Source organism: Vanellus vanellus (genome assembly GCF_965231255.1).
Source record: "Vanellus vanellus genome assembly, chromosome: Z".
Classification (NCBI taxonomy): Eukaryota; Metazoa; Chordata; class Aves; order Charadriiformes; family Charadriidae; genus Vanellus; species Vanellus vanellus.
Window position 1 is genome coordinate 18,456,269 of NC_138908.1, and position 27,545 is coordinate 18,483,813.

Consider the following 27,545-nt stretch of genomic DNA (forward strand, 5'->3'; position numbering starts at 1 on the left):
TGTAGTTTACGAATTATATACCTTTTTAATTTTTTACTTTGCTGAGAACTGCTATCAAGTGTTTTCTCCATAATAGCTGGCCTTTACTCCCTTTGAAATATCTCTGTCTTTCTCCCTTTGACAGAATTGGTTTCTAAAACAGTTATTTTCTCGTTACAAAAGCAATGAGTTGGAATTTTTCTCAATCCTTGAGCCTAAATTTAATTCTAGTTTATTGGGAAGTGAGTGCGTTGTGAAGCTACTTTGAAGTAGCAACAGCTTAGAAGTTCATGTATTACCCACCTCTCCCTTGGCTTTGAAGGGTAGGGGGAACATGGTACTATCTGTTCTCTTCCTAGTTTGGTTTTTGGAAATAAACTTAATTCTCTGTCTCCAAGAATGAGATGGGGTGTGTGTGTGTGTGTAAACAGATGAGAATTTTTAATCATCCCAGGAAAGCATGTGTGTATATGTTTGTTTACACATGTTTGTAGGTGTACGTATATCAACTTTTTTTAAAAGTCTCCTGTGGATTTGCAAGGACTAGTTTCACAAACAGGAGAATTTATTCTTAGGCCACTGAATCCAATCTCTTGCCTCTGGTTGTATGCGACTTGGTAGTCAACAATTTATTTGTAAGTGGGTACAGTACTTGATCTTCTTCCACGCAATATAAGCTACAAGGCTCTTTCCACTTCCTCTAGTGAACATAAGAATTCAGGCCAAAACTTTTAATTAAAACCTGACAAAACTTTGTTTACATGGTTTGGCTTGTACAAATATTTATCAAGGTACAAGGAAGATAGTCCTAGCTTCATATCATTTGAAAAGTCTAATCAAAGTTTTTAGTGTCATGGCTGGTGACTGCAGTGTTACATGTATATGAAGTGTTTTCTTTATGGAACAAACTATTTTACTGTTTTACTGATGTCAAAGAAAAATGTAGGTACTACTTAAAAATTTAATTTAGTTTATATGCTAATAGGCTACCTGTAGAAAATTGGTAAGTAAAAACAGTAAGCCTGTTAAATAAGACATTTTAAAATAAGACTTTTTTTTCATAAGTAGAATTATTTTGAGTATGAAAGCTCAGTTTTGAATTCAAGGTTTATAATTTCATGAACTGTACTAGGGTGGGGGTTTTTATTTGTTTTTTAGTAGGCAGTCTCTGTGTTCTTTTCAAAGGTTCTGTGTTTTTTTATTTTCTGCTGTTTGGTAGTGAGAGATAATGTGACTTAGTAACTGAGTTACAGACCTCTTGATGAATGAGAAAAATCTTGGTAGCTTCTATGTAATATGGAGGCCTGGTGGAGAAAAACATAAGTGTATCAAGATACTGTTCAGATTATACTAAAACTCTATAAAATGAGTAGCTGATGCTGCCAATTATATTCCTACTTTGGACAAAGTGGTGACAGTGAACTAAGTTGTTGCCCCAAGGACTGGTGCTTTATTTTCATATGGTGGTACAAGACTTACAGAGCCCTAGAATGGTTTGGGTTGGAACAGACCTTTAAAGATGATCTAGTCAAATCCCCATCCCCAGGTCATGGGCAGGGATATTTGTCACTAGGTAGCATTGCTTGAAACCCCATCCAACCTGACCTTGAATGTTTCCAGGGATGGGGCATCTACAGCCTCTCTCGACAACCTGTTCCAGTGTCTCACTGTCCTCATCGCAAAAAAACTTCTTCCTTGTGTCTAATCTAAATCTACTCTGAGTTTAAAACTGTTACTGCTTGTCCTGTCATTACAGACCCTGGTAAAAAGTCTTTCTCCATCTTTCATGTAAGTTCTCCTTAAGTGTTGAAAGGCTGCAATAAGGTATCCAAGAGCCTTTTCTTTTGCAGGCTGAACAAACGCAACTCTCTCAGCCTGTCCTCATCGGAGAGGTGCTCCAGCCCTTTGATCATTTTTGTGACCCTTCTCTGGACCCGCCCCAACAGGTCCATGTCTTTTTTCGTATTGAGGACTCCAGAGCTGGACACAGTACTCCAGGTGGGGTCTCAACAGAACAAAGTAGAGGGGGAGAATCACCTCCCTCACTCAGTTGGCCACCCTGGCTTTCTGGGCGCCAAATGCGTGTTGCCAGCTCATCTCCAGTTTTTCCTCCACCAGTATCCCCAAGTCCTCCTCTGCAGGTCTGGTCTCAATCCATTTATTCTTCTGGTCTGTATTGATACTGGGGATTGCCCAAGGTGCAGGATGTTGCATTGTCCTTGTTGACCTTCATGAGATTCACGTGGGCCTATTCGTCAAGGTCTCTCTGGGTGGCATCCTCTAGTGAATCAGCTGCACCACTCATCTCTGTGTCATCTGCAGCCTTGCTGAGGGTGCACTCACTACCACTATCTATCATTAGGTATGACTGTAAACTCTCTCTTACAGCTCAGTAAGGCTTCTCAACACATCTTATTTCTAATAACAGGACTTGGGACTGCAATAGATATTTTGTTGATGTCTGGGTGATTATTGTGGTAGTTTGGGAAGGTGTTCAACACAAATTTGCAGTATTCGTTTTGGTGGTGTGCTGCTTAGTGAGGACTAGTCAGTGTGGGTCTATCATTGTGGAAGCCTGTGGAAACTTTCAGGGGGTAGCAGTTGCTCTGGACACCGTTTGTTTAACATTTTGTCTTGCTAATGTCAGTTTGTCTTAAAAACCCACTAAACAATAAAAAATGGAAGAGCTGTCCACACTTGGAAAAAGGAAGAATCTAATCAATATAAGTTTATGTAAACTGCTGTTGGAGTGTGGAATAGAATGATGAGAATAAAAGAATGAGGTAGTTAAAGAGAATTAGAGGGCAAATGGCAAACGTTAGTCGAAGATGTAAGGAAAAAGTTTCTTCAGGGATTTTGTAACTGTGACAAAATTATTCTTGGCATTTTTGGGTCAGGCTGATGTTTAGGCTTCTAGTGTTATAGAAATTTATTTAACTATCTGGGTTTTTTTAATGCGGAAGGTTTCACTTGAAGGTACAGATCTATGGATTTTAGGATCTGTGCAGATCTGTACATTTGTACAGATAATGTACATCTGTAATTAACGGATCTGTAAATAATAGAAACAATGTAGGTATGACAGTTTAGTGCTTTTTTTTTTTTTTTTCCTAAAGCTGTTGTGGCTGATACTGAAATCAAAATGTATTTTATAAAGTGACTCCGTCTTTCTTTAATGTTGTTAAAGGAAAATTGTGGATCCTCTCTGAGGCAGAATTTCACAGAAATAGGAAATTTACTATTATGGCCTATCAGAACTGTAGATGTGCTCCTTATAACATTAAGCATCACTTTAGAATGCAGGATGTCCATTATGCGTGGCCTATGCAAACTCCTTCATTTCTGTAAATCTGTATTTCAGAGTAGTTTTAGGCAACGTTGCCTTGTGACAGCTCTCTCGGGCTGTCTGCATGAGGTCTTTAACGTACATTTGGCTTGTTTTGGCTCTTCTTAGCAAGTCTTTTAAGCTTGCATTTATAGAGATATCTTGAGATAAAATACTCTTAATTTTGTCTTAATGCAAGTTTGGGCTGGCTGATAACATTGGTGGAATAAGACTTTGAAATACCAATTTAAGCTGACCATACTGCACCTTTTTTTGGAAGTATTTTATGTTAGCATTTAGTAGTTCTTCTGTTCTGCAGTTCACTGCATTGGGTGTTTAGCTTGCATAGCTTGTGACTTCTGAACTTACTTTTTATAATGTAGCATGTTCTTATGCCAGGGAAGTCCACAAAATACCCTGAACCAGTATTGTGGTTCCATTTGTGAGACTGGGAACTCAGCAGGATCCTTTGAGTGTTTATCTGATTTAACATGGAAAGAATATCGATTGTAGATCTGATATAAAAAGAAAATAAAAATGCTCATGTCCACTTTTACTCTCAGTAGTTCAGCAGGACTAATGTGTAAATAAAGAATTGTATTTTTCTTATCATCAACACTCACTTCATGATTTTTGCAAGATGTCATTTCTCTGTTATTGAAAGGGAACTTCGATGTGAGCTTCAAATTTACAAGGAGGGTTAAAAGTAGAATCAAAAGTTGGCATTTTATTCTTGTTTGTTCTATAACTTGTTTCTTCTATGTGTGTTTATGTACATATAAATATAAATTGCTTTAGATTGCAGCTTCTTACGGAAATGTGATTTGTATCTTTGAGCCAGTTAGCCTCTTGAAGCAGAACAGCAGTCATCATAATGTAAGTAATTCATCACTCCTTAATTCATTTACTCAGTTATAAAGCCTGACTCAATTTCTGGTTCGCTTTAAAGTTGAAGATTTCTTTGATGTCGTCTTTTAATGCTGGAACACAATTGAGAGATAAGATGGTCCTTGGGAAGTGAAAATAGTAGGAGGAGGGCACAGACATGTTATTTGAAATAGTTTTAAAGGAAACAGGTCTTACTATAATGTTTCATATTACTGATTTATCTAACTTTAAAATTCGTAGCTGAAATATTTGAGAACCCAAAAAGACACACATGCCCCTGTTCTCCAGAGTATAGCCATTACAATAGGAATTCTTTTTTAACCATCCCGTGTAGCCTTTATGTCCTGATGTTTTACAATTCTTATTTAAACTTTGTTTTATGAAGCTATGCTCTTGGTCAAATCTGTAATAGTTTCAAAAAGTCTATGGCCTTTTTAGAATATCTAACTGAACGCTTATACTTCAGTGTTATAATGATGAATAAGAATAACATTTATTGTCTTGATAGCATGCTTAGTTTTGGTGATAGTGGTTTAGTGAATTAGCACCCAGAATATTAATTATGGCTAATAATATAGTTATGGTTAGTTAATCGTATAGTTAATAATATAGTTTATATTTAATCATAGTTCTTACACAAAGAGGATTACTCATATCATTAGAAGCATTAGACTCTAAAGTCAGTTTGACAATATGAGGGCTTTGACAGCAATTGCTCAAGGAGCTTCTGTCTCCCTCTTCAGGGCTTTGGTCTCTCCATTTGTGTAAATTGTTTATATGGCCATATAGTGGATTCCCTTCTTTATACTAATCAGCTCAGCCATATGGTTCCTCGTGTACCTGTAGACCAGTGGTATTTTATGTATTCATTAAATAGCTGGTATTGAATTAAGTATACAAAATATTTTATACCACTGGAAATCAGGGGAATAAAATAATGGTAAAATCTGACTTCCTATGCTCTCATGAGCTTATTGGAAATACTGATCTCTTTTGATCATTGGAACTGTTGAATCCATCCTGAATGTTTTTCTCTGTAGGAGCTAAAAAAAAAAAAAAAAAAAAAAAAAAAAAAACCAAACAAAAACCAACAACAAAAAACAAAACAGCTTTAGAAAGAATTTCATTTAAATCCTTATCTGCAGGTACTTCTGACTGTTTTCTACCAAACTTCCGAAAAAATTGTTGTATTTTAATTTTCACATCTATTGAGTGGGGAGTGATCACTTTAAAAATGTCTTTGAGTTGGGGAAAAAAAACTGTTGGCTTTTAATATTGTTTCCAGTAATGATTTCAATTTCTTTTATGATTCATAGCATTAAAACTTTGCAACCTGTTATGAAGACAAACCAGATATGCATTTTGTGAATTTAATCCTCAGATTGTTCCAATGAATGAAGTAAAGATGCAAAATCTGATGCAAAACAGTTGACTGTCCTGTAGTATATTAAAAAAAAAGGGGGGGGGAGTAGTATATGTTATCTGAACCTTATTGAAATCCTTTAATTCAACAATACTATTGGTATGAAACACCACGTGCATTTAGTGTGTTTCATTTTTGAGATGCCCTTTTTTCCCCACAATAATATTGGACTTCCAAAAAACTCGGATTCTGATGATGATTGTATGTACTAAATTTTTTTCAAGCTATATTTTTAAAATAAGAAGTTAGAAACTTCTGTTTATATGGTCAGATTAATGGAAAGATGCTTTGTTTAAAAATCAGTATGAATCCATTTTTATTAGGTAAGCAGTAATGTATTTTTAAACATGTCCTTCATAAAAGTTGGAGAGTACAGTGAAGATATAGTATTTCTATTATAAAAGGGGAAGGAAGCATTTTAATGCTAATGTTTGTGAATACTTGAAATTTCAGACGTTACATTATCAGTGGCAGAAGAATGCCCAAATCTCACTGGAAGCCATAGCACATAATCTAACGTGGGATCCCACAGGTGAGAACAGAATAAAAGAAACACCTAACTATTTGATATTGCATCTAATTTTTTATTTAAATCTCACTATCTTGGGGGGGACAAGGAAAAGATATTTGTTTTGTCCTAGCATGATAGAGAACACCAAAGCATAGTGAAATCTGCCTTTTGTCACTTGTGGGAGAGGCAAAATATTAGGTGTAGTCTTACTGGATTATCCTAATCTCAGCAGTATCTAATGTTTAAAAACATGGCTTAAATGATAAGAATTTGTTGTGAAAGAGGGATGTCTACAGTAGCTCTAGGTGTTTCTTTTAGAGAATAACTACTTTGAAAATTTGATTAATTTTTACTATTTCATCTGTAGATACTCAAATCAAAGTCTCTTATCTGAGGGTATCTTCTTGCTAGATTGACTCAATCTATAGCCATGTGGTGGAATGTGTAAAAGGCACACAGCTATTATAGTAATTTTGCTATAGAAAAGGTGTTAGGATAATATCTGGCATATTTTGTTTTGCAGCTTCAGCTTTGGAAAAGTGTTTTTTTTCTCTCTCTTTATAGAATTCTATATTTTGCAATGTGTTTTATTTATATTGTCATAAATGTTTTAGGCACTCGCCTTTTGACTGGTTCCAGTTGTCTTCAGCTTTGGTCCAACATCCCTTTGGAAAACCCTTCTGACAATGACAATACTGAAAGAACACATGCTGGACTTGGAGAATGGAAATGTATCTGGCAATGCAAGTAAGAAACTCGTTTCAAGACAAGGAATTTCTTTTTCCTTGATGATTCATCCTTTTCAGATGAAATACTTAGTGCAGTTTCGTGAAATCATATGTTACTTGATAAATATTATTGATATGTGATAAATTTGAATCATATTTCCCTTGAATATGTGACTTTTTCTTCCTACAATGTCAGTTGTAATTGTTTTGGGGGTAGTTTATTTTCTTAGGTCAGTCTTTAATTATATTGAACGCTAGTAAAATACTGAAGGAAGGCTATCGAGACTGTCCCAGCAGACTTTGTTCCTTGTACAAGAAGTAAGGTGAAAGCTGCATATTTGAAAACTACTGTGCTTGCAGAACTGATTAAAATAAAATTCCTTCTACCTTTCTTTCATCTTCATACATCTTCCCCCTTTCACACACCTTTTACTTTTTCTGTGTTTATTCTGGATATTTGGAACAGTCATGCAAAGGTGGATGCATTCTGTTTTACTGCATCTCTGAACGCTCTGCTTGTATTTATGTTGATTATTCGTTTTAATCTTTGTCTGCATTGGTACATTCAGAATAGTCTTATAAACTGAAGTATTAAACTAAAATCAGCTTAAATCGTGATCCTTCCTGCCATAGGAATACCATTCTAATACATCAGCTGCACTGTTCACTTGAGACCGGTGTACCATATGGCCGTCTCCATAAAGAAGTCTCCTGAAGTAGCTGGCTGGATAGAACCTCCTGAAATTATTCTTTATGAACCACTTAGCGTTAATTGGGTAGTTCCCTGGATGTACCTGAAAAAATCTTTTCTTAATCCTTTAGTTGTTCCTTTTTTCTGTGTACTATTTAACTTTTATCAAGGATATGTATAAAATCCCAAGGTCATGCAAACAAAAACTGAAACATTTTCCTTTTAATTCAATGGACTTTCTAAGTGAAAGAAGTTGAAGACTTACTCAATTTATTGAGACACCTTTGGGCCCTCATCTCTCAGTCTAATTGGAGGAGTCAGCCTGTAGATAGAATGCCACGCATGTGGTTTTAGAATCTGGGGTTGCGGTAACAGTAGCCAATATCATACAGATACCACTTTTCCTCTGTCTCTTTAGTAATACATTTTGCATTTGTATCATAAACATTACAGAAGTCGTCATAGCTCTCCACTTATTTCCCTCTTTTAAACTCTTTTGTGGAGGAGAGATTGCTGAGTGTTACCTACTTTGAACTAGTCAAAAAAACGGTCAACAGAACTTGCTTTGTCAGTTCACCTTTTACACCTGTATGTCTTCTGGCATTTGTACTTGTTAGATTTATAATAGGTTTTTCTTAAGGAGAAGTTTGCAACGTAGTGATTTTGCAGTACTACCCTTTACCAGAATAATTGTTAATGTTTGAAGGAGGCATTCCCAAATGTCTTCATATTGGCTCTTCTAGGAGAATGCTGCTTAAACCTGGGTGGAAATTTACTTTCTTTGCACAGCTTCTGTAATTGACTTGCTATTGTTCCTGCACACAGTAAATGCTTTTGTTGACTTGATGGCAACTTAATCTTTCTTGGAAGTTAGGCCTTACAACTTGATATACATACCTAATAAATTCATGATGAAAACGTAGGCTATACTTGTGCTGCACAATTAAATTCTTGTATGTTCTTGTTGCCATTAATAAGCCTGTCTCTTAAGCAATAGCTCAGTGCTTCAAAACCTGTAAACGAAGCTCACTTATTAGTATTTCCAATGAAAGTAAAACAATGCAAAAATGAACCATGTACTTAGGTTTAGATTATTTTGGTGTGGCATCTTTTACCAGTGTGATTATTAATGTAAAAACTACTTTCAGATACTTCTTAACTACCTCATTCTTTTTATGTCTTTTTGTTTTCTTGAGTTACAACTGTAGGAAATGTGAGAAATTGATTTCTGCTGTCTCATATTACCCTCCAATCTATCTGAAAGACATCTCAATTTGAAATGTGCATAGAGTTTAATCTGCTAGCAGCTGGTTTTCTCATGTGGTATTTTGGAATTTGGATATTGTAGCATCCTAAGCTACAGCTTTTTGTTTTCTGTCTTTCCTGTGTGATGATAACCACGTGTTGTACACAATTTTACCTCCTAGTCCTTCTGCACTTTGTTAAAGCTTAAGTTGTTTCACACAATACAATGGATACTTGCACATATGAATTAAATTGCTTTCATGAGTTCAAGGGGAAAAAACTGTTTAGAGTACTTAAAACTTATTTTCTATTTCTAATTGTCTTTCTTTCATAGAACTGCTTCTCAAGTTTCTTTAATGAAATTCTCACCGGATGGGGAGTTTTTTGCTACTGCTGGAAAGGTAAGAATTTTCTTCTAATTTGTTTTCTACTAATTCAGATGAGCTATTAAAGCAAAGACACGTTTAGGAAAAGAAAAAAAAAAAAACCAAAAACAAAACAAAACAAAAAAAAAACAAAACCAAAAACAAAACAAAACAAAACAAAAAAAAAAACAAAACAAAAAAAAAAACCCAAAACAAACCCCAGAAAAACCCACCAAAAAAACACCCACTCCAAAAACTTTTAAATATTTTTAAATTTATTTTTGCATAGTATTTCCAGTAACTCCTCTATACATACTTACATTTTGGTAAATAAGACTACGGGAGAAAGGTAGTTTTGGAGAGCAACCCAACAAATATTCACTGCTTCGTATTTCAAAATACCCATTTTTAATCGGTACTAAATTATAAGACATCGGAAAGAGAAGAGTTTCAGGGAATGGGGAGATCTGTGGATGAGCATACTGCTGGATATGCTTCTAGTGAGGAAATATATTCAACTTTTCACTATTATTGTGACACCATTAATCAGAAACAGCTCTTTAATATCTTTTTGTGTAAATGTGGCTGTATGCCTGTTTGTGTACATAGAAGAGAAATCACACCCTCCACTGGTACATTTGCACTAAGTTAATGTCAGTGGTTATGGCCAATCTTAGAAATCAGTTCTCAGCATGGGGTGGTTTATCAGAAAAAACAATAAAATCCCTTTGCAACATAAGAAAAAAACATCAAAGTAAAATGTTGCTGTCATATCTTTTCACTTCCTGAAACAGTAACAGATCTTTTATACTACAAAACTTGTTATTCGGGTTTTGTAAGAGAATGATACCTTAACAAGTCAAAGCAGGAAAAAAAAAAATCAAGATAATGTAGAGAATCCAGTGAAAAAGTGTGATAATTCCATATGAGAAGTTATATTACTTCTTAATGGATGTGAAATGGGTAGTTGTTTTCTGCAAATAATACTATTGTCTTTATTTGAGGGGAGAGTAACATTGACATTGGTCAAAAAGTTCCAGTACGAATGTCCAGACCCATCTTCTAAGAACTTATGAGATTATCAAAGTAGATTGTGGGGGGAAAAAGATGTTTTCAGATTATTGTTTAAAAAAAAATAAAGAAAAAACTTAACAGTATGAGCAGTTTTAACACAGATTAACAGATGCAGGTAGGCATCAATTTTGTGCTGCCAACTAAAGAACACATCAGAGACTGCAGAATTATTAAAAAGGAAAAAATTACGCTAATATGTAAGGTTAATTGGAACAATGCAGTTGCTGAGGTTAGTGAAAACCTGGTTTAAATGTCATAGAATCCAGAGCGGTATTAACCTGACAGAATGAGTTTCAGATTAAGAATGAAAGACAGCTGTGCAGTTTGGTTGAGTCTAACTTGGAAGCATGAACAAACAGTTAATATGTACAGATAAGGATTGGTTAGAACAGTGATTAGTAGTGGTAATATGTGGAACTTCACTGTTGCTGTTTGGATGATAATGTCCCTTAATACATGTTCGAAGTACAAAGATTCAAGGATGGTTCAGTCTGCAGATAAGTCTTGGTTTTAAAAGGTAGTGTTCATGCATATTTTTCATGATTCAATTGTATGCATCAAGAGCAGATGAGTAACACATTTTGCTTAGTTGTAGGTGTTTGTTTTTTCCTCTAAAGCTTGCCATTTCAGATCATTATACTTGCTTAGAAGACTAACTTTTAAGGCATTTGCTGTCTTTAAGGAAGAGACAAAAATATAACAAATCTGTAAAATAATCTAGATTTCTTTTTCTAGGTAAACTATATTCCAATTGACTACTTTCCAACACATGAAGTGAAATACTGGAGTTTATTGAGGACTATTATGATTATTATACCCTGTATGATAACAAAGCAACAAGTTCCCATGTTCCATTCTTGTTTTGCTTATGTGGGATGTCATATTGCTTGCTATATGTTCCATGACATTTTTAGCCATTTACTAGCTAAAAGGAGAGTTATTCCAGAAATGTTTAAGATACCTATTACTTATGAAATTGTTTGATTACAGGTTTTGTTTAAAAAAAGTGTTTTGTCATTTTTGGCAATATATATTGTATGTATTTCAGTATTTAATTTTTTTTGATGGAGTCGTGGTTTAACCCCAGCAACTACACACCATACAGCCACTCGCTTACTCCCCCCAGTTGGGATGGGGGAGGAAATCGGAAGAGTAGAAGTGAGAAAACTCATGGGTTGAGATAAAGGCAGTTTAATAGGTAAAGCAAAAGCAAAGTGAAACAAGGAATTCATTCACCACTTCCCGTCAGCAGGCAGGTGTTCAGCCATCTCCAGGGAAGCAGGGCTCCATCACATGTAGTGGTTACTTGGGAAGACAAACGCCATAACTCTGAATGTCCCCCCCTTCCTTCTTCACCCTAGTTTATATGCTGAGCAGGACGTCATATGGTATGGAATATCCCTTTGGTGAGTTGGGGTCAGCTGTCCTGGCTGTGTCCTCTCCCAACTTCTTGTGCATCCCCAGCCTGCTTGGTGGCAGGGTGGTGTGAGAAGCTGAAAAGTCCTTGACTGCTTAGCAACAAAAAAATACTAGCATGTTATCAACATTATTCTCAAACTAAATTGAAAACACAGCACTATACCAGCTGTTAGTAAGAAAATTAACTCTATCACAGCTGAAATCAGACAGATGGGTAGGAGTTAATATTTTTTTTAAGTCAATTTTTAATTTACTTTCCACAACTCAATCATATTATAACATTAGAATCCATTAATCTGCAAATAGCTCCTATAGGGGTAGTGTCCTTGCAGTTTTTGACTGGAATGTCTTATGTCCTGTTGTTTTATCTTACATTATAAACTCATGCAAAGCACAATTACTAAATAAGTAGGAATAAGTATGAACAATTACTAAGTAGGAAAATTAATAACAGATTTTTTTTTAATCATAAATGACAAAGTTAATTACCTGCCTGCAGAATCTTGAAAATGCATCTTTGTTTGTGTCTTTGAATTTTTTATCAGACAAGATGCTGGTCAGCAAAACAACTTCCCCCTCCTCCCAACAGGGTCATGTTAAACACATCCAGGTTAATACAATATTTCAGTACCACTCATGTAATAGTTGATCAACAACTTGCGAATATAGATCCAGATTAATTTATCTGGTCCTTAAAGGCATAAGGACAGGACACTAGGGACATAATTTTTTCAATTTGTGTATGTACATATCTAAGAAAAGCAGGCTGAGCAGTATTGAGCTTGATTATGAGATCTCATCTTTGACATTTGTTTGTATTCTTAACACTTAAATTTGTGTGTGTAGGTTTGGGGGTTTTCTGTCAAAGTACAGTGAGTTGTATAAATATTTGAATAGCAGCTCAAGCCAGTGCAGCTTGCATTTTTACGGTTAAAAACTGACAGCCAATCAGAAGGAGCAAAATTAAATCCAAGTTAGTAATGGCAAGAGAGATTAAAAGGAAGCTCTGCTACTGTGTTTTCTTTATGATCAGGTTTTAAAATTCTGTTTACTCAACTGACTTTCTGTCTTCAGAAAAGTATTTTACTTAAGAAAAACACCCAGGAGACATACCCAGAAGTACTTGAAGGGCATTGCATTCTTATGCAAGATAGTTTTATTTACTGTCCTTTTTTTCTTTCTCCAGGATGACTGTCTTGTAAAAGTATGGTACAATACAGATAATTGGCGATCAGCTGTAACACCACCTGGTGCAAGTCCGGAAACACAAATAAAAGAGGTTGATTTTTCATTTGTTTATTTGGCTCATCCTCGATCAGTAAATGCATTTTCATGGAGGAAGACCAGTAAATTCATGCCACGGTCAGTAGTTCTAATAACCTGACGTTTGTATATTGCCCCCCAAAACCCAAACTGCACAGTCCTAGCTGTATAATTATCACACAAGTTGTACAGTTTCCTTCAGTTAATAATTGAGTTTGCACATCTTGTATATTGTTTGCCTGTATTTGTCTAATTCCTTCACACAGAAGTTTTTGAGAGGATGGTAAGCATCCGCTTACCTGGGAAGGAACTAGAAAGACAGAAAGGGAGTCCCGCACACTGGCTTAGAGATTGGACTCAATATAAAATCAGCTCTTGCAAAATTATCTCTCTTTGCATCTTTTTAATTGCTCTATCTTAAATGATCATTCATGTATTTGATCCCTGCTTGTTCCTCTCTTTCTGTCCTAGTGGAATCAGAGCAATTCAGAAGTCCTGTCACTTTGTCATCTTTCTCAAACATTTGAATATTTCTGTGTCTTTTGTATTAGGTACAGAAATAATTTAAAGTAGACCTCTATCAGAAACAGTATCTGGAAATTGAATTAAAATGATCATTTGGAATGAGTATTTTGGTTTTGATGTTTTTTTTTTGTCTTCTGACAACTCCAAAATGAATGGTCCCTAGTTTTCACCAGTAATTGCAATCTCAAACTAAAGTAGTACTAGCAATTTTGTGCCTTGCAACCATCATTTTGCCATATTTTTTCAAATAGTAGCCATTTGAATTCTGCCTACCTTTGTGTGTTTGAGCAAGTTTACGCTATCTTTTATACCAACCTTTAAGGAGAAGACTCTCCATAAAACCATTACTGTAGTCCTTAAATCAGTTTTGAAAAATCTACCTACTTCATGGTGCCTTAGGGAGTTTGGTGCTGGACAGTCCAGTCAGATGATCCATATATAGTTTTTCAGTTTCAGCTAGAACTAAATTGTGAACTTACATGAACTGGAAACCTGATGATCTGTGTAGGTTTTTTCCAGTGCCTAGTTTAATTGGGGTTTTTTGATATATATGTAACACAAATTGCGTGTGGAAAAATAGTAATTAAGAAAAGTTTGTAGTTTTAAATTGGCTGTTGTATTCCTGGTATTAACTTGGTTTCTTTGTTTTGGATATATAATTTTGTAAGTGCTATATAGCAGTAACATCTGGGGAATTGAGAACAGGTATCCAGAATATGACTAGCTTTTTTATGTGAAGGACTTCAAAAAGAAAAACATAAATTTTGCTCTTCCAGCTATGTCCAATTCTGTAAATTGAAATCCAGGATTTGGTCTTGCACAGCTGTGTAATGAAGTTTGTGGTAATTTATATTCAGATGCTTGAGTAGATATGAAAGCCTTTTGTACATCATTTGTTTTCCTAAGAATGTATTGTTGAGTTTTTCTTTCCTTAGTATCTTTAAGTTACTTGGTGCAATTCCAAAAACTGATAATGGAAAACTGTTTGGTACTTTTGCTTTATTTTGATGCTTTGATAGTAAGCAGCTTCTTCACACCTTAAATTTTCTTTCATTAGGGGTGCTGTCTGCAATGTACTCCTGACTTGCTGTAAGGATAACGTTTGTCGTCTCTGGGCAGAGACTTTGTTACCCAATGACAGTCTGTTGTATGGCGGAGGATACAATTGGAGTGAAGCAGTGAACTTCACAAATAACTTCAAGAGAAATATTTCAAGTAAAGAAAAAGTGCAGAATGCTTTAGAGGTAAGAAGTGAAATTGAACAGTGAGAAAACATGTAATTTTAGACAGGATTGTAATTAATTAGCATCTCAGACATATATCATAAACTGAAATCCTGTATACCATAGATGTGCATAAAATGTTAGAGTGAATTTACCTCAAATCTTCCTTAGGAAGGCTGACCTGACAGCCATTCTACTGAGCTTTCACATCAGAACACACACTTTCATTATGCCACTACTGCCTGTTTTGCTGTGGTGACCGAAGCCAAGTGCTTTGCAGTATCTAGTTCAAAAGGCTAGGAACAGTACAGAGCACACACTGCATATAGGTTATGTGAAACCTACTAATGTTGCTGCCTTAAAATGTATCATATGGGCTCACTTGTTACCCCTGAAGTTGTGGGATGTTCTCTGGCTTCTGCAACTTGAAAAACAGTGATAATACAGAGGGAAGAAAGAGCCTTTGTTGTCTTTCTGCTGTAGTCCTGAAGTCGAGCAGACTTCTAAACTGCACCTCTATCCTTACCAGATAGTGTTTTCTAACCAATGGGAAGTAGGGGGAAGGAGAAGTGTTAGTGTTCTCCTACAAAGCTGTGTAAAAAGTATGTGGGTATTGTGCTTTTATCTTAATGGAGTGATATGCTTCACATGGTCATGGGTGCTTTCTTAGCACATGTGGCACAGATGAAAAGCATGACAGGCTGAAAGGCACAACACAGCAAAGAATAAAATATTCCAAGGGAGGGAGGGGGAAGGAAGTTGGAAACAGTTCTGTGTTCCTGTTGAAAATAAGAGGCAGCATCAGAGATCAGAAATAACAGTTACATAAAAATTGAGAGAAAACTATTTTACATGAGCATGCTGTGGTGAGATGCAAAGGATAGCAAGTGAAAAGGAATGCCAAGAGTGTAATACTATCCTTAATACAAATAGTGTACCTTCTTTGTACCTTTTGGTGCCTATATAGATGTCTACAGCACAATGGCCTTGGACTGTGTAGTATGTGGTGTGAGATTTAATACTGGCATAGTTGATCTTAAAACCTGGATATTAGTTTTCCCTTAGAAACGTCTATTGGGCCCTTATGACGGGAGTGGAAGTATTGGTCTAGTTTTTCAGTTGCTGAAATAAGATTATTCAGATCTGCTGATTTTTTTTTTGTTGTTGTTCAGAATCTTGAATAAGCATGGTATACACTTATGAAACGTAATAGTATTTTCTGTGTAAGTACACAAATTGCATGACTGTTGTGTGCATACTGAAAAAAGAAGCAGTTACTATGTTAAAGTGCTGTATGGGCCTTCATAAATGAATCTGAAGGCGCTGGTATCTCTCTACTGCAGACACAACCTGAACAGTGTAATTTTTATGAGAAACTCCATTGATACTTTACAGTAGCTTTTAAACTGAAAAATTTATTCACTAGTATCTAGAAGACAACTTACAGATGAAACCTGCTTTTTTTTTTTTTTTGGAAGGAATTAAAAATGACACCTTATTCTTCATGCAGTTAAACCTGAGGCACTTCCGACGAGGAAGGAGGAGGTCAGGTGCTGTTGTAGCACATACTGGATATGCTCCACATCAGCAAGATCCCCACGAAGTTCACAGGAACATCCCTCCTCATGCAAATGCACTTTGTCACTTCCATATTGCTGCCAGTATCAATCCAGCCACAGGTAAGAAGTGTGGTAAGTCCTTGCTGTAGAGTGAGCTACATTTTCTGTTAGGTCTGTGTTGTTTGTGTAAGCTTAACTGGCTTAGATGTGTTGATACATTATTTATATGATCATGCAAAATTATTAGCGTGTTGGTTTCATTTAATACTTAGAAGAACCTTCTCCAGTAACGAAAATATTTGAATAAATTTCCTTTACTGTAATCCTGTTCATTTTTGGTCATCTTTCAACTGAAATTCACAGTGGTCTGAGATGCAGAAGGCTGAGTATTTGTAACTGGAGTTGAAATTTACTGGGACTTGTGTATGATATTGGAAGCATGCTAACAAATCAAAAATTTCCAAGCTTCTTAAAATAAGTACCTGACATTAAGTGTCTGAAGTAACCACACATCCCTGTACTTCTGTTCCATCTCTGAACCAAGCCGAACAAGCCTTCATCTTGTGTTCCATAAACTTTAGTATTCTTTTGCACTCAGGCATTAAGGAAAATCTCCTATAGTTGCTAATATTTCTGTCCTCATAATAGATTGTGTATGCTGAAAATGAAGTGTATGTCTACTCACTGAAAAACTGAATAGAAATGCAATATTGGGTGGCCTTTCATTAAGGTTTTATTGCTGTGATGTGATTTTCTGTCCCTAGACTTAATGAGCAAACATATTATGTAACCCTTAAGCTAGTTAAGCTCTGTCTTATAAATAGTATTTTTAAATTGTTTTTTGTTCCTACTGACCCTTGTTTGAGAGGCCAGTTTTGACCTCGAGGCGTTCATGATTAGTTCATATTTGTAGCTGTACATTGTACATTTGGTATGATTATGAAGAACTATTGGTTTCTATTACCATTGCTGGACTAAGGAAACTGTAAACATTGTAAGACTGGTGTTCACCTTTTTTAGTATTGGTTCACGTTTCTTTTAACAGATACAACTGGAGTCACATCCAGCCTATCAAAAAAAGCTTCTTGCAATTTTGTGCTGTACCATCAGTGCTATGCTATTTCTACAGAAAATGTCTTCAGTCATTGCACGTGTTACTACCTAACGTCATAAAGGAAAACTTCTCCAAAGTTTCTTGGAGATTTGTAGTTCTCCTTTGTGCATTTCTGCATCTTCAGATTGCCCAAGGAGCTAGCTAACCTTTTCATGTGACTAGCACATAACCTTTCAATATCACTTTTTAGATCTACTCTTAATGCACTTTTTTCCTTGTTTGTTTATACATAATAACTAAGTAAATTTTAATTTCACTTTAAATAGTTGTTGCAATATAAATGTGCCCAATAATAAACTCGCAGAATGGGAATAAAAATAATTTTGGAAAAGAATGGTAAAAGATTTTCCTAGGTATCTAACACTTGTCTTTGGCCTTTTTAATCTCTTATTCCTTCTATGTTATCTGTATTGCTATTGTCTATCTTGATACTGGCTTTTGGATCACTTCATCTTTAACTCAGTAGATTGGAGGATGGGTTGATCTTTATTGCAGAACCTCTGTTCAAAGTAACTTTCTAATCTTAAATCTTAATTTGAAGAAATATCTGTTCTCCCTCACAATCAAGTCCTTAAGTACCTCAGTCTAACCGGAGTCTCTAAGTAATCCTTTTAGTTTGCCCTTTTGAAATTAAATTTTATTTGAAAACCTAATTGTATTTTCTTTCATTTAATTTAAACCGAATTGGCTGATGATCTCGCACTTGAAATTTGCCCTTATTACAATGTTCAGAGTACTTGATAAAAACTAAGGCCAAAGCAGCTTTATCTCTCATTCACTTCACTTCTTGAAGAATGATGCTGTCATAAAAAAGAATAAATATCTCAACATTCTTATTGTATTTGTGTTCTGTTGTTAATTTTGAAACTCATTTTCTTGTAGCAACAAAATCCTTGAGACCTTCTTTTATACTCGAGTGTTATTTAACCTGCTATTCAGCCTGGGTGGAGTTCAGTGAAAGGAATAAGCAGTGGTTGTTAGGACAAAACTATCTCTAGGCAAATCCAGAAAAAGTTATTGAATCCAAAGCCCTTAGAAGTTTTCTGGAAAGAGTGAATGTGATTTATGAGGCAAATTGAAATTCACTAAAGATTTTGTCAAGAGCTGAGCATCTGTTAGGAGTTGGTAGTTTTGAATAGGAAAAAAAGTGATTTCTTTAGTGATCTTTTGATATCTACTCAAAGTACGTAGATTTATAATCTAATCTGAAAAGCCGTCTTTCCAGTTCACGTTTTCGTGCACGTTTAATGTAGTATCTTCCAAAGACAGGTCAACAGAACTTTTCCCTCCAAGTTCTGTGGGTTTTTTTTAATATTTTTTTATAATATTTGAGACTGGCATTAATTGTTTGTTTTAGGAAGACAGACTATTTCTTAAATACTCTGTGCTCTTCTCTCCTCCCTCCCCTGTTGTGTCCCTTCCCCACAGCAAAATTGCTGGTAGTCATGGTGGTCCTTTTCTTCAATCTTTGTGCTCTCGGGTATCATTTTCTTAGGCTAGACTGGAGGATAAGTAACTCAAACCTGTCACTGGCTTTGAAAAACAAAATCCCAGAATTGGAGTAAAAAGTACTTTGTCTCCCAGGGCATGGAATGTAAGTAATGCTGCATAAATAGGCAGCAGAAGGAGATGAGAATGTATATGGAGACTTCTAGGTAGGAATTAAATGCAGGTTGAGCTTTTAGCATGTTGTTGTATGGTGCATTTGTGGGAATTACAGTAACTCACTTGGCTGCTTTTTAGCCAAACATTTTAGATGATACTATTCTGCAGCAGCCTCATACTTGCTTCTGTCACTTACTTTGTGATTACTGCTTTATTTTTCACAGCCACCTGGGACACCAAGTAGCGTCACAGGGCAATGTAAAATAATAATGGGATCTACAGGAATCGGAAATCCTGGCTTTATACGATGGTGTTACAGAGTCACTGTACTAGTTTTTGCTAGTGTAAGCCTTGTCATATGTGGTCCTTGATTACTGTGTATACCTAGTGCAGTCTCCATTGTGAATTAAATGTTGGGAAATTACACTTAAATTATTTGGTTCATACTGAGCTATAGTAGCAAAAGACAAGGTAAATTAGCCTGTATGGACAGTGTTACATCATGAAGATGTAGCAGTGCAGGGCCATGCTGTAATCCTAATGTAAGGATACCAAAGAGCCTCCTTGTGGAACATCTCTTGGGGTAGCAGTCAGGCAATTTAATACTGAAAGTAAATGGTGTTGGTGAAATGAATAGTGTATTTCTTTTTCATGGTAGGGTTTCTGCTTAAAAATAATTTGTCTAAAATTTTTTTTGACCAAGCTACTTGGTTTTTACAAATGTCAACATCTTTTTCTGGTAGATATTCCTCTACTCCCTTCTATCACATCTCTGAGTCTTGGCGAAAATGAGGAAAAAAGCGGACCTTTTGTTGTGCACTGGCTAAACAATAAAGAACTTCATTTTACCTTATCCATGGAAGTATTTTTGCAACAACTTAAAAAGAGTTTTGAACATCATTCTCCTGAGACTAACACTGAGGAATCTAATCAAACGGATGGCAGATCAGAAGAAGGTAAAAGTCTTATTATAGACAAATGGCTTTAATTTTACAAAGTAATTTGTGATGCTCCTTCATGTGAAGTAAGAGGCGGGCAAATTGACACATAAGGATACAGACGTATTACAGTAGCATTTCTATGCATTTCCTTCCTTTATGCTGGAAGTACCTAAGTGACTTTTAAAAATCTGTGTCTAGAAATTCTGAATTTGTTTCTGGTTATTCCAGAGACTGAGTTATTTATGCTGAAAATTGTATTCCTTAGGCTGACCTGGAGGCCTTTGCATGGAAGTGTGTTATTTTAACGTGTTTAAGGAAGCAGGTGGAACCTCAGAATTAACTTTTTTTTTTAACGTTAATGTACTTCTAATTTAAATAACTTTATTCTATAAGATAATATAGCCAATTAATTTAAATATATACAGTTTGGAGATGACTGCTTTTGTTCTGCCTATGCATGCAAAAATTTGTATAAAACGTGGAAAAATAAAAATATTTCAAATTAAGGTGTAATATAAACTATTCTGGTTTGTTAGTCATTCACTGAGGTCCACCAGAGGTTTTCTGGTTAAAATTTTCATTATTTAAAATTTTTGTTTATAAAAGGCCTGAAAAGTGCTCCGATGCCTGAGTAACACTGCTTGCTATACTTCTGCTTTTGAATATAATATATATATCTTTGTGTGTTCTAGGAGTTGAAGAAAATGGAGATGAACAAAAAGGAAACCAAGAAAAGAAGGAACTGGGTGATGAGAAAACCACTCCAAATTTGAATGTTGTTCCTTTATCTTCTGCTATTATTGATCATGAAATTGAAGTACTACTTTCTGAATGGAGTAAAAATGCTGACATGCTATTTAGTATACATCCAATGGATGGTTCACTGCTGGTATGGCATGTGGACTGGCTAGATGAATACCAACCTGGCATGTTTCGCCAGGTGCAGGTACTTTATTTTTTCTGGTTTATGCTTTGTTATTCAGTGAGAAGTATGATGAGAAAATAACTTTAATACTTATTCTTTCTCCCATTCTTAAAATTCCAGGTGTCATTTGTCTCAAGAATTCCTGTTGCATTTCCGACAGGTGATGCAAACTCTCTTTGCAGAAGTATAGTGATGTATGCTTGTACCAAAAACGTTGACTTAGCTATTCAACAAGGCAAACAAAAGCCTCCTGGCCTTACACGATCTTCATCTATGCTTATCTCCTCTGGACACAGTAAATCAACCAACAGTTTGAAACTAAGTATCTTCACACCCAATGTTATGATGATTTCCAAACATGCAGATGGGTCACTGAACCAGTGGCTTGTGAGTTTTGCTGAAGAATCTGCTTTTTCAACTGTACTCAGTATTTCACATAAATCCCGATATTGTGGTCACCGTTTTCATCTTAATGACTTGGCTTGCCACTCAGTATTACCACTGCTGCTTACAACCTCACATCACAATGCTCTGATTTCACCAGATGTTGAGAACGCAAAACAAGCAAATGATTCTTTAAAGTCTCAGGAGTCACCAGTAAGACTTCAGAATAGAGGCAATGCCGATGTAACATCCCAGGATCCCAATGCAGTTTACAGTGAACTTATTCTTTGGAGAGTTGACCCTGTTGGGCCCTTATCCTTTTCTGGTGGAGTTTCTGAACTTGCTCGGATCAATTCTCTCCATGTTTCAGCTTTTTCTAATGTTGCGTGGCTGCCCACACTTATACCCAGCTACTGCCTTGGTGAGTTTGGTTTCCTGTTTTGTGTTCTAGAATAAAAGTAATATAACCTAATAATGTTATTAGATACGTAACATAGATATACTTGAATGCATTGGAAAAAATGTCAAGCAGGGGTCCTTTGTGTCACAAATTTCCAAGCTGCTGATACTTGGAAATTGTTTATTCCTGTGTGAAGAATTGCTGTGTTCTTCTGCCTTCTTTTATGTATTTGATATTTTAGGAGGTAATGCAGTAGAGCTCTTAGATACTTAAGAGCGCGTTGAACACTTAAAAGCAGATTTGGCTCTGGCTTGCAAAGGGGATTCTCATTTCCTTTCATATACTTTAATGCTGCACTCAGCAACCAAATCAAACTTTGTAGTTCTTGCTTGTGAACAGAAATTAACAAGAGTTTTTCTTATGCTATATTATTTCATAACTTCAAAATTGCTTCTTGACAGAAAAAGGGAGTAAGTTGGTGTTTGAATAATTGAGCACTTTGTGCATTCTTATTTTTCAGGTGCATACTGTAATTCTCCAAGTGCCTGCTTTGTGGCTAGTGATGGACAGCATTTGAGATTATATCAAGCTGTAATAGATGCTAAAAAACTATTGTGTGAGCTCTCCAATCCACAAATTTCTGTAAGTGAAAAGGTCTCTCAAGTTTTTGGAGGTTGTAACTTCATTCAACAATACTAGTTGCAGACTTGTTCATAACTGACTAAGCTGGTTGCTGAGGATTTCATGTTGTAGCCATGCTGCATGCCATTTAATCTCAAACTCTGGATATTGAGGCAGGTCGATGTTTGGTTGGGAAATACCTCTGAAACACTTGCACTACAGGGAGTAATAACAGAGCAACAAAGTGTATTTGTATGTGGTACATCCTAAGGAAAACGTGAGATGACAGTGCAGCTTGGGGAAAGAACGATAAACTGCTGAATGTGAGGCTTGCCACCTTTTAGCCATCGAAAACCATGTTGCTCTTGATAAAACTGGGAATGTTACCTGTATTCTTGGTGGATTGCAACCAGTGTGTATTTAATGCTCTAGTTAGCATTTGCTTAGTGATGTTGCACCTGCCTAGCAGGCTGTGCCACAGAAATGCACAAAAGTGAGTTAACAAGACCATCCCCGTGACTCTTTTTAAACAGAAATATGTTGGTGAAGTTTTTAACATCATAAGTCAGCAATCTACAGCTCGCCCAGGATGTATCATTGAACTGGATGCTATCACAGAGCTTGTAAGACCTTTTTATGTATTCATTTTATACCATAATTAGCTTGTTTAAAAACTGTTAATAATAGGGTTGTATCTGTAGCTCTCCATCAGGTAAAGATGAGGTATTTAAAGACTGATGTATACTTGCTTTTGGTTTCATAGTACCTATAAATGAAAAAAAATGTGTGTAATGAAAGTGCATTTTCGTGAGAAATCTTTCATTTATGTGTATAACTTAATCAAGTTAAAAGCTCCCATGTTAGAGAGCAATCTTAAAGAGTACCCTCCATGATGTTCACTTCTTGTGTGTGTTTTCACTTTCTTAGCATGGCAGGAAAACACAGTTATTCCATGTTTTTCAAGAAGACTTCATTTTAAATAACCAGGAGAAGGAAATACCTGAAACGAAGAACAATATTTCAGACTCTGGTAAAGAATTCTTTTTTTATAGAACATTGAAGACAAATACTATATTTTTAATTCCACAGAGGAAAAAGAACTTCTTACATAGCTTTTAGTATTTTAAGGTCAAATACCTTACTTTAGACTTTCCTCTTTGAGATCTTTATATACTAGTCTAGTGAAACTCATTGGTGTTTCCCTTCCTGTAAGAGTAGCACACAAACAAATTTTAGACAAAGTTGCTTAAATCATGATACCCATCATGTACTGTATTATGCATTCCATTGCTGATACCTTTCTTAGAGGAAGGTGAAAGGGGTTTAAATGTAGAGCCTGTAGCTGTAGTGTATGACATAAACAGCTTACTTGTGTCCTTTCATGATGAATGTTCATACTTTATAACAGCTAAATACTGCTCCTCAGGCCTTGCGTTGTATAATAAATGAGAAGGCATACAAATCCCCCAAAACACAACTATAAAATACAATATTACGAATAGTATGTGGATTTGTAGGTCTTGGGGCAGATCTGAATTGCTCTGGAATAAATGATCAGTTTTCCTTGGTGGAGTTGGGTCAGTGATTGTATTATATAGGCATCTCAATTTTGGTTCATTCTGTTCCGATGACATAATGTGGGGGGAAAAAAGGGGTCAGAGTAAAGTGCTTGATACCAAGTCATCTGCAGTAGAGGCAACACAGAATAAAAGGGAGCTATGGAACATTGTCAAAATATTGTGTAGTAACTCGGTACCCAGAATTTTTTTGTTAGAAGAAAATGGAAACACCTAGGAAATTATTACATGAACTGTATGTATAGCAATCAATTCTGATTTAGCTGTTTCTAGTTGAGAAAGAGATTTGGAGTAATGGAGATAATTTTTGAAAATGTCAACCCAACTCCCAGTAGAGGTCAAAAAACGATAATGGAATGTTGAAAACGGGGAACGAAATAGAGAACAAAACAAAGTGTTACTCTACAGCGTAAGTTTGTACGTTTGCATCTTGAACATGATACAGAGAAAGTACTTTAAAAGAAATATGGGAGGTATTTGATCTTAGTAAAGGGCAACTCTGAAGGTATATATGGATTGCTGCTGTGTAAGAAATATGGCTAAATGGATCCTTTGAAAAACGGTCAATTTACAAGCATATTATTCTAATTTGAAAGTATTTTTAGTACTTTAAAGCTCTTTAGTTTTAAACCCTCAACACTATTTCCTCTTTAATAAAGCATATAAGTATTTAGCACATGTTCTTTTAAAAAAAAAAAAAAAAAAAGAACAAATTCACTTGCATTTTTTTTTCTACAGTAACATAAGCAACCCAATGTCAAACTCACAGGGTGAATACAGCTTATTCTTGATCATATTTCAGTAGATGCACACCTAAAGAAGGATTGAAGGAATCATGGAGGAAAGACAGCCGCTAAACTAATGATTCCTTCTTGGTCCTAATGCATTTACTTTGGTCCTCAGGAGGGAGAATGAGTGGCTGCACCCTCCAGAAATGGGTTCCTACTGATATTACAACTCATGTTGTCTTTTCTTGGGGTGAAACTATAGCAAATAATTTCTTAGGAAGAAGCACTGTACCTCTTCTGTATTCCAGACTATATAGTCGATCTGGCTGGGTTGTGGTGGATGAACTTATCCATTAGGCTATGACTTTCCCAATTGTTGACATGGCATTTCTTCTCCAGATATAACTTGTATACTTATATATTAAAGGCCAGACCTCTGTCTAGCTCACTGTCTTAACTATTACAGTTGCCAGTAGCAGATAGCTAAGAAACTGTAAGACACAAGCACATAAAAGACAAAGGTGTAGAGCTGAGATTACATACTGGGGTTTAACTTTAAACATAGCAAATTCAGGTAAATATTCTGTCCTCTCTAAAAGAAAACACTGACAGTTCTTCATGTTTATACCTGTATTTGTAGTGGTTATGCCCGTGATAAAATACGGGAAGAACTAGTATAAGGGAGTTGGATGTAGTCGGACCATTGCATTTCAGTATTAGTTTATGATAGCTTAATATGATTATTTGCTAGCCAGCAAAATTTAGTTCTGTTTTCAGGTGAATAACCCCTAAGATCATCTTGTTCTGAATTTCATCAGGAAACCAGCAGAATGGATTCTCTGAAAAATTCTACTTAATAGTAATAGAGTATACTCAAAACCATTCATTACTACATATGTGGCATTTACATTTGAAGTCGATTCCTGTCACAGTAGGTAAGCCCTCTTTCTTGTAGTCTTCTGTTTAAAAAAAGAAAAAGTTACTGTCTCGTGAATGTATCTGCTAGTCAGCATATTCTAAATTGTATTTCAACTTTTTTTAAAAGAATCTGCAATTCTTCTATTACAAGCTTTCATCACAACGCATTCTTTCTTGATTACTACTTAATCTTCAGGCTGCTGAAGCTTTTGAGTTTAGCCTGAGCCCAAAGTTTGATATTTTTTGTGCATTCTAAGGGTGAATACATTTATCCAGCTTAACAGTTCAGATATTTTGCTTCTCAGAAGTTTTTGTTCTGCAATTTTTGAGTTTACACCTAAGTTCTAAATTGGACCATAGTCTGAAGGACGTAAATACCAGAGATAGAATTACAATTATGAACAATTTTGAAGTTCTGAAATCTGCTGGTTCCATTTCAGACTACCAAACTACCACAAAAACTATAAAACTTTTAAAGTAAGCTAAGATATACCTCAGTAGTTTTCTGCTAATTTCTGTGGATAACCACGTTCTTTTGTCTGCAGTTTTGGTGATTCTGGTTACAGTCTGATAGCTTTAAACTTTAGAGACTTAAAAACAATAGCTTCTCAGCAGTTCTAAAATGTCAGAAGTATTTAATCTGAGGTATGCTAGCATTTCTCTTTAAACCTGAATGTGGGATTGTATTTCATTAAAATGAAAGTAAAATTTTAAGCCATGTTTTAGCTGTCTTTTTGGAACTTTTAAGGTGAGTAAAACAACTTCTTAAGTTAAAAGAAATCATTGACTCTTTTAAACTAACAGTGCAAACTTTTTTAGATGAAAAGATAGATTCAAAAACACCTGAAGCAGCAGCTCAAACAGAAGAATTGTATTCTTCACCAGATCCAGAGAAGATCCAATCACCTTTCACTCAAAAGTATCAGGCCTGTAGAGCAAACCTTCAGAGTACCAGTTGGCTCACTCTGTCTTCCAAAATGGTGTATAGTCAAGAATTGAATTTGCCTGAAGGAGTAGAGATAATAAGTGTAAAGCCATCTGCAGGTTTGTAACTTTCTTTTTTTTTTTTTTAAAGAATAAAATAAGGAATCCTTGCCTTTCTGAGTTCAGTCTTAAAATAGAAACAAAGTAATAGTAAGTTTGGTATTTGTTGTTAAAATTAAAACACCTATAGGTGGGTGCAAAAGCTTTGCTAAAACGTGCTCCCCTGACTTTATCTCCCAGAACTAATAGTAAAGTAAAGCTTATAAAGCTTTTATTTATTGAATTCCAGATTCTTGCAATAAAAGGAATTATTGGAACACAAATTAATTTTCTAGTCATTCATGAAATTTTTTGTAGTATTTATAGTTAAACTTTAAGGCTTCCATCGGTAGTCTTTCAACAAATATTTTATAAAGAGTTTTAGATTTCTGAATGGGAAATGTTTGATACAAAAGATGATAGATGTTAATATTCAGGTTTAACTCGTACAATTTGACTCCACTCTAGAGCATGAATCATAAATCATAGGATCATAGAATGGTTTAGGTTGGAAAGGACTTTGAAGATCATTGAGTTCCAACCCCCCTGCCATAGTCAGGGACACCTCTCACTAGACCAGGTTGCCCAAGGCCACGTCCAGCCTGGCCTTGAACACCTCTAGGGATGGGGCCTCAGCAACTTCTCTGGGCAACCTGTTTCAGTGCCTCACCACCCTCAGAGTGAAAAACTTCTTCCTACTGTTCAATCTGAACCTGCCCTCTTCCAGTTTAAAGCCATTCCCCCTCATCCATATTACTACATGCCCTAGTAAAAAGTCCTTCCCCAGCTCTCCTGTAGGCCCCCTTTAGGTACTGGAAGGCTGCAATAAGATCTCCGTGGAGCCTTCTTTTCTCCAGGCTGAACAGCTACAACTCTTTCAGCCTCTCCTTATAGGAGAGGTGCTCCAGCCCTCGGATCATCTTCGTGGTCCTCTGGACACGCTCCAGCAGGTCCATGAAGGAGTGAAAGGTTTCATAGGGTTTTTTTTGTCACGTTGTCTCCTTTGTGAGACCCTACAAACAACCCTCTTTGGGAGGAAGTGCTAATTTTTTTTTTGTTTCAGAATAACAACATAACTGAATAAAAATGTT

The 27,545-nt window shown here is 35.7% G+C and overlaps 1 protein-coding gene across 1 annotated transcript in view; it reads left to right on the forward strand.

The window, feature by feature from the left end:
* The window catches only part of DMXL1 (Dmx like 1), an 81,979-nt gene that overhangs the window by 10,801 nt on the left and 43,633 nt on the right, over positions 1-27,545 (forward strand). Inside the window, exons 3-17 of the mRNA XM_082497087.1 lie at positions 4,103-4,180; positions 6,069-6,147; positions 6,741-6,873; positions 9,125-9,191; positions 12,835-13,010; positions 14,494-14,680; positions 16,170-16,338; positions 19,681-19,893; positions 20,571-20,824; positions 20,924-21,608; positions 22,108-22,229; positions 22,742-22,831; positions 23,136-23,238; positions 25,332-25,448; positions 26,251-26,475. Of these exons, the coding sequence (XP_082353213.1) occupies positions 4,103-4,180; positions 6,069-6,147; positions 6,741-6,873; positions 9,125-9,191; positions 12,835-13,010; positions 14,494-14,680; positions 16,170-16,338; positions 19,681-19,893; positions 20,571-20,824; positions 20,924-21,608; positions 22,108-22,229; positions 22,742-22,831; positions 23,136-23,238; positions 25,332-25,448; positions 26,251-26,475 (2,698 nt within the window). The remainder of the gene's footprint in view (positions 1-4,102; positions 4,181-6,068; positions 6,148-6,740; positions 6,874-9,124; positions 9,192-12,834; positions 13,011-14,493; positions 14,681-16,169; positions 16,339-19,680; positions 19,894-20,570; positions 20,825-20,923; positions 21,609-22,107; positions 22,230-22,741; positions 22,832-23,135; positions 23,239-25,331; positions 25,449-26,250; positions 26,476-27,545) is intronic.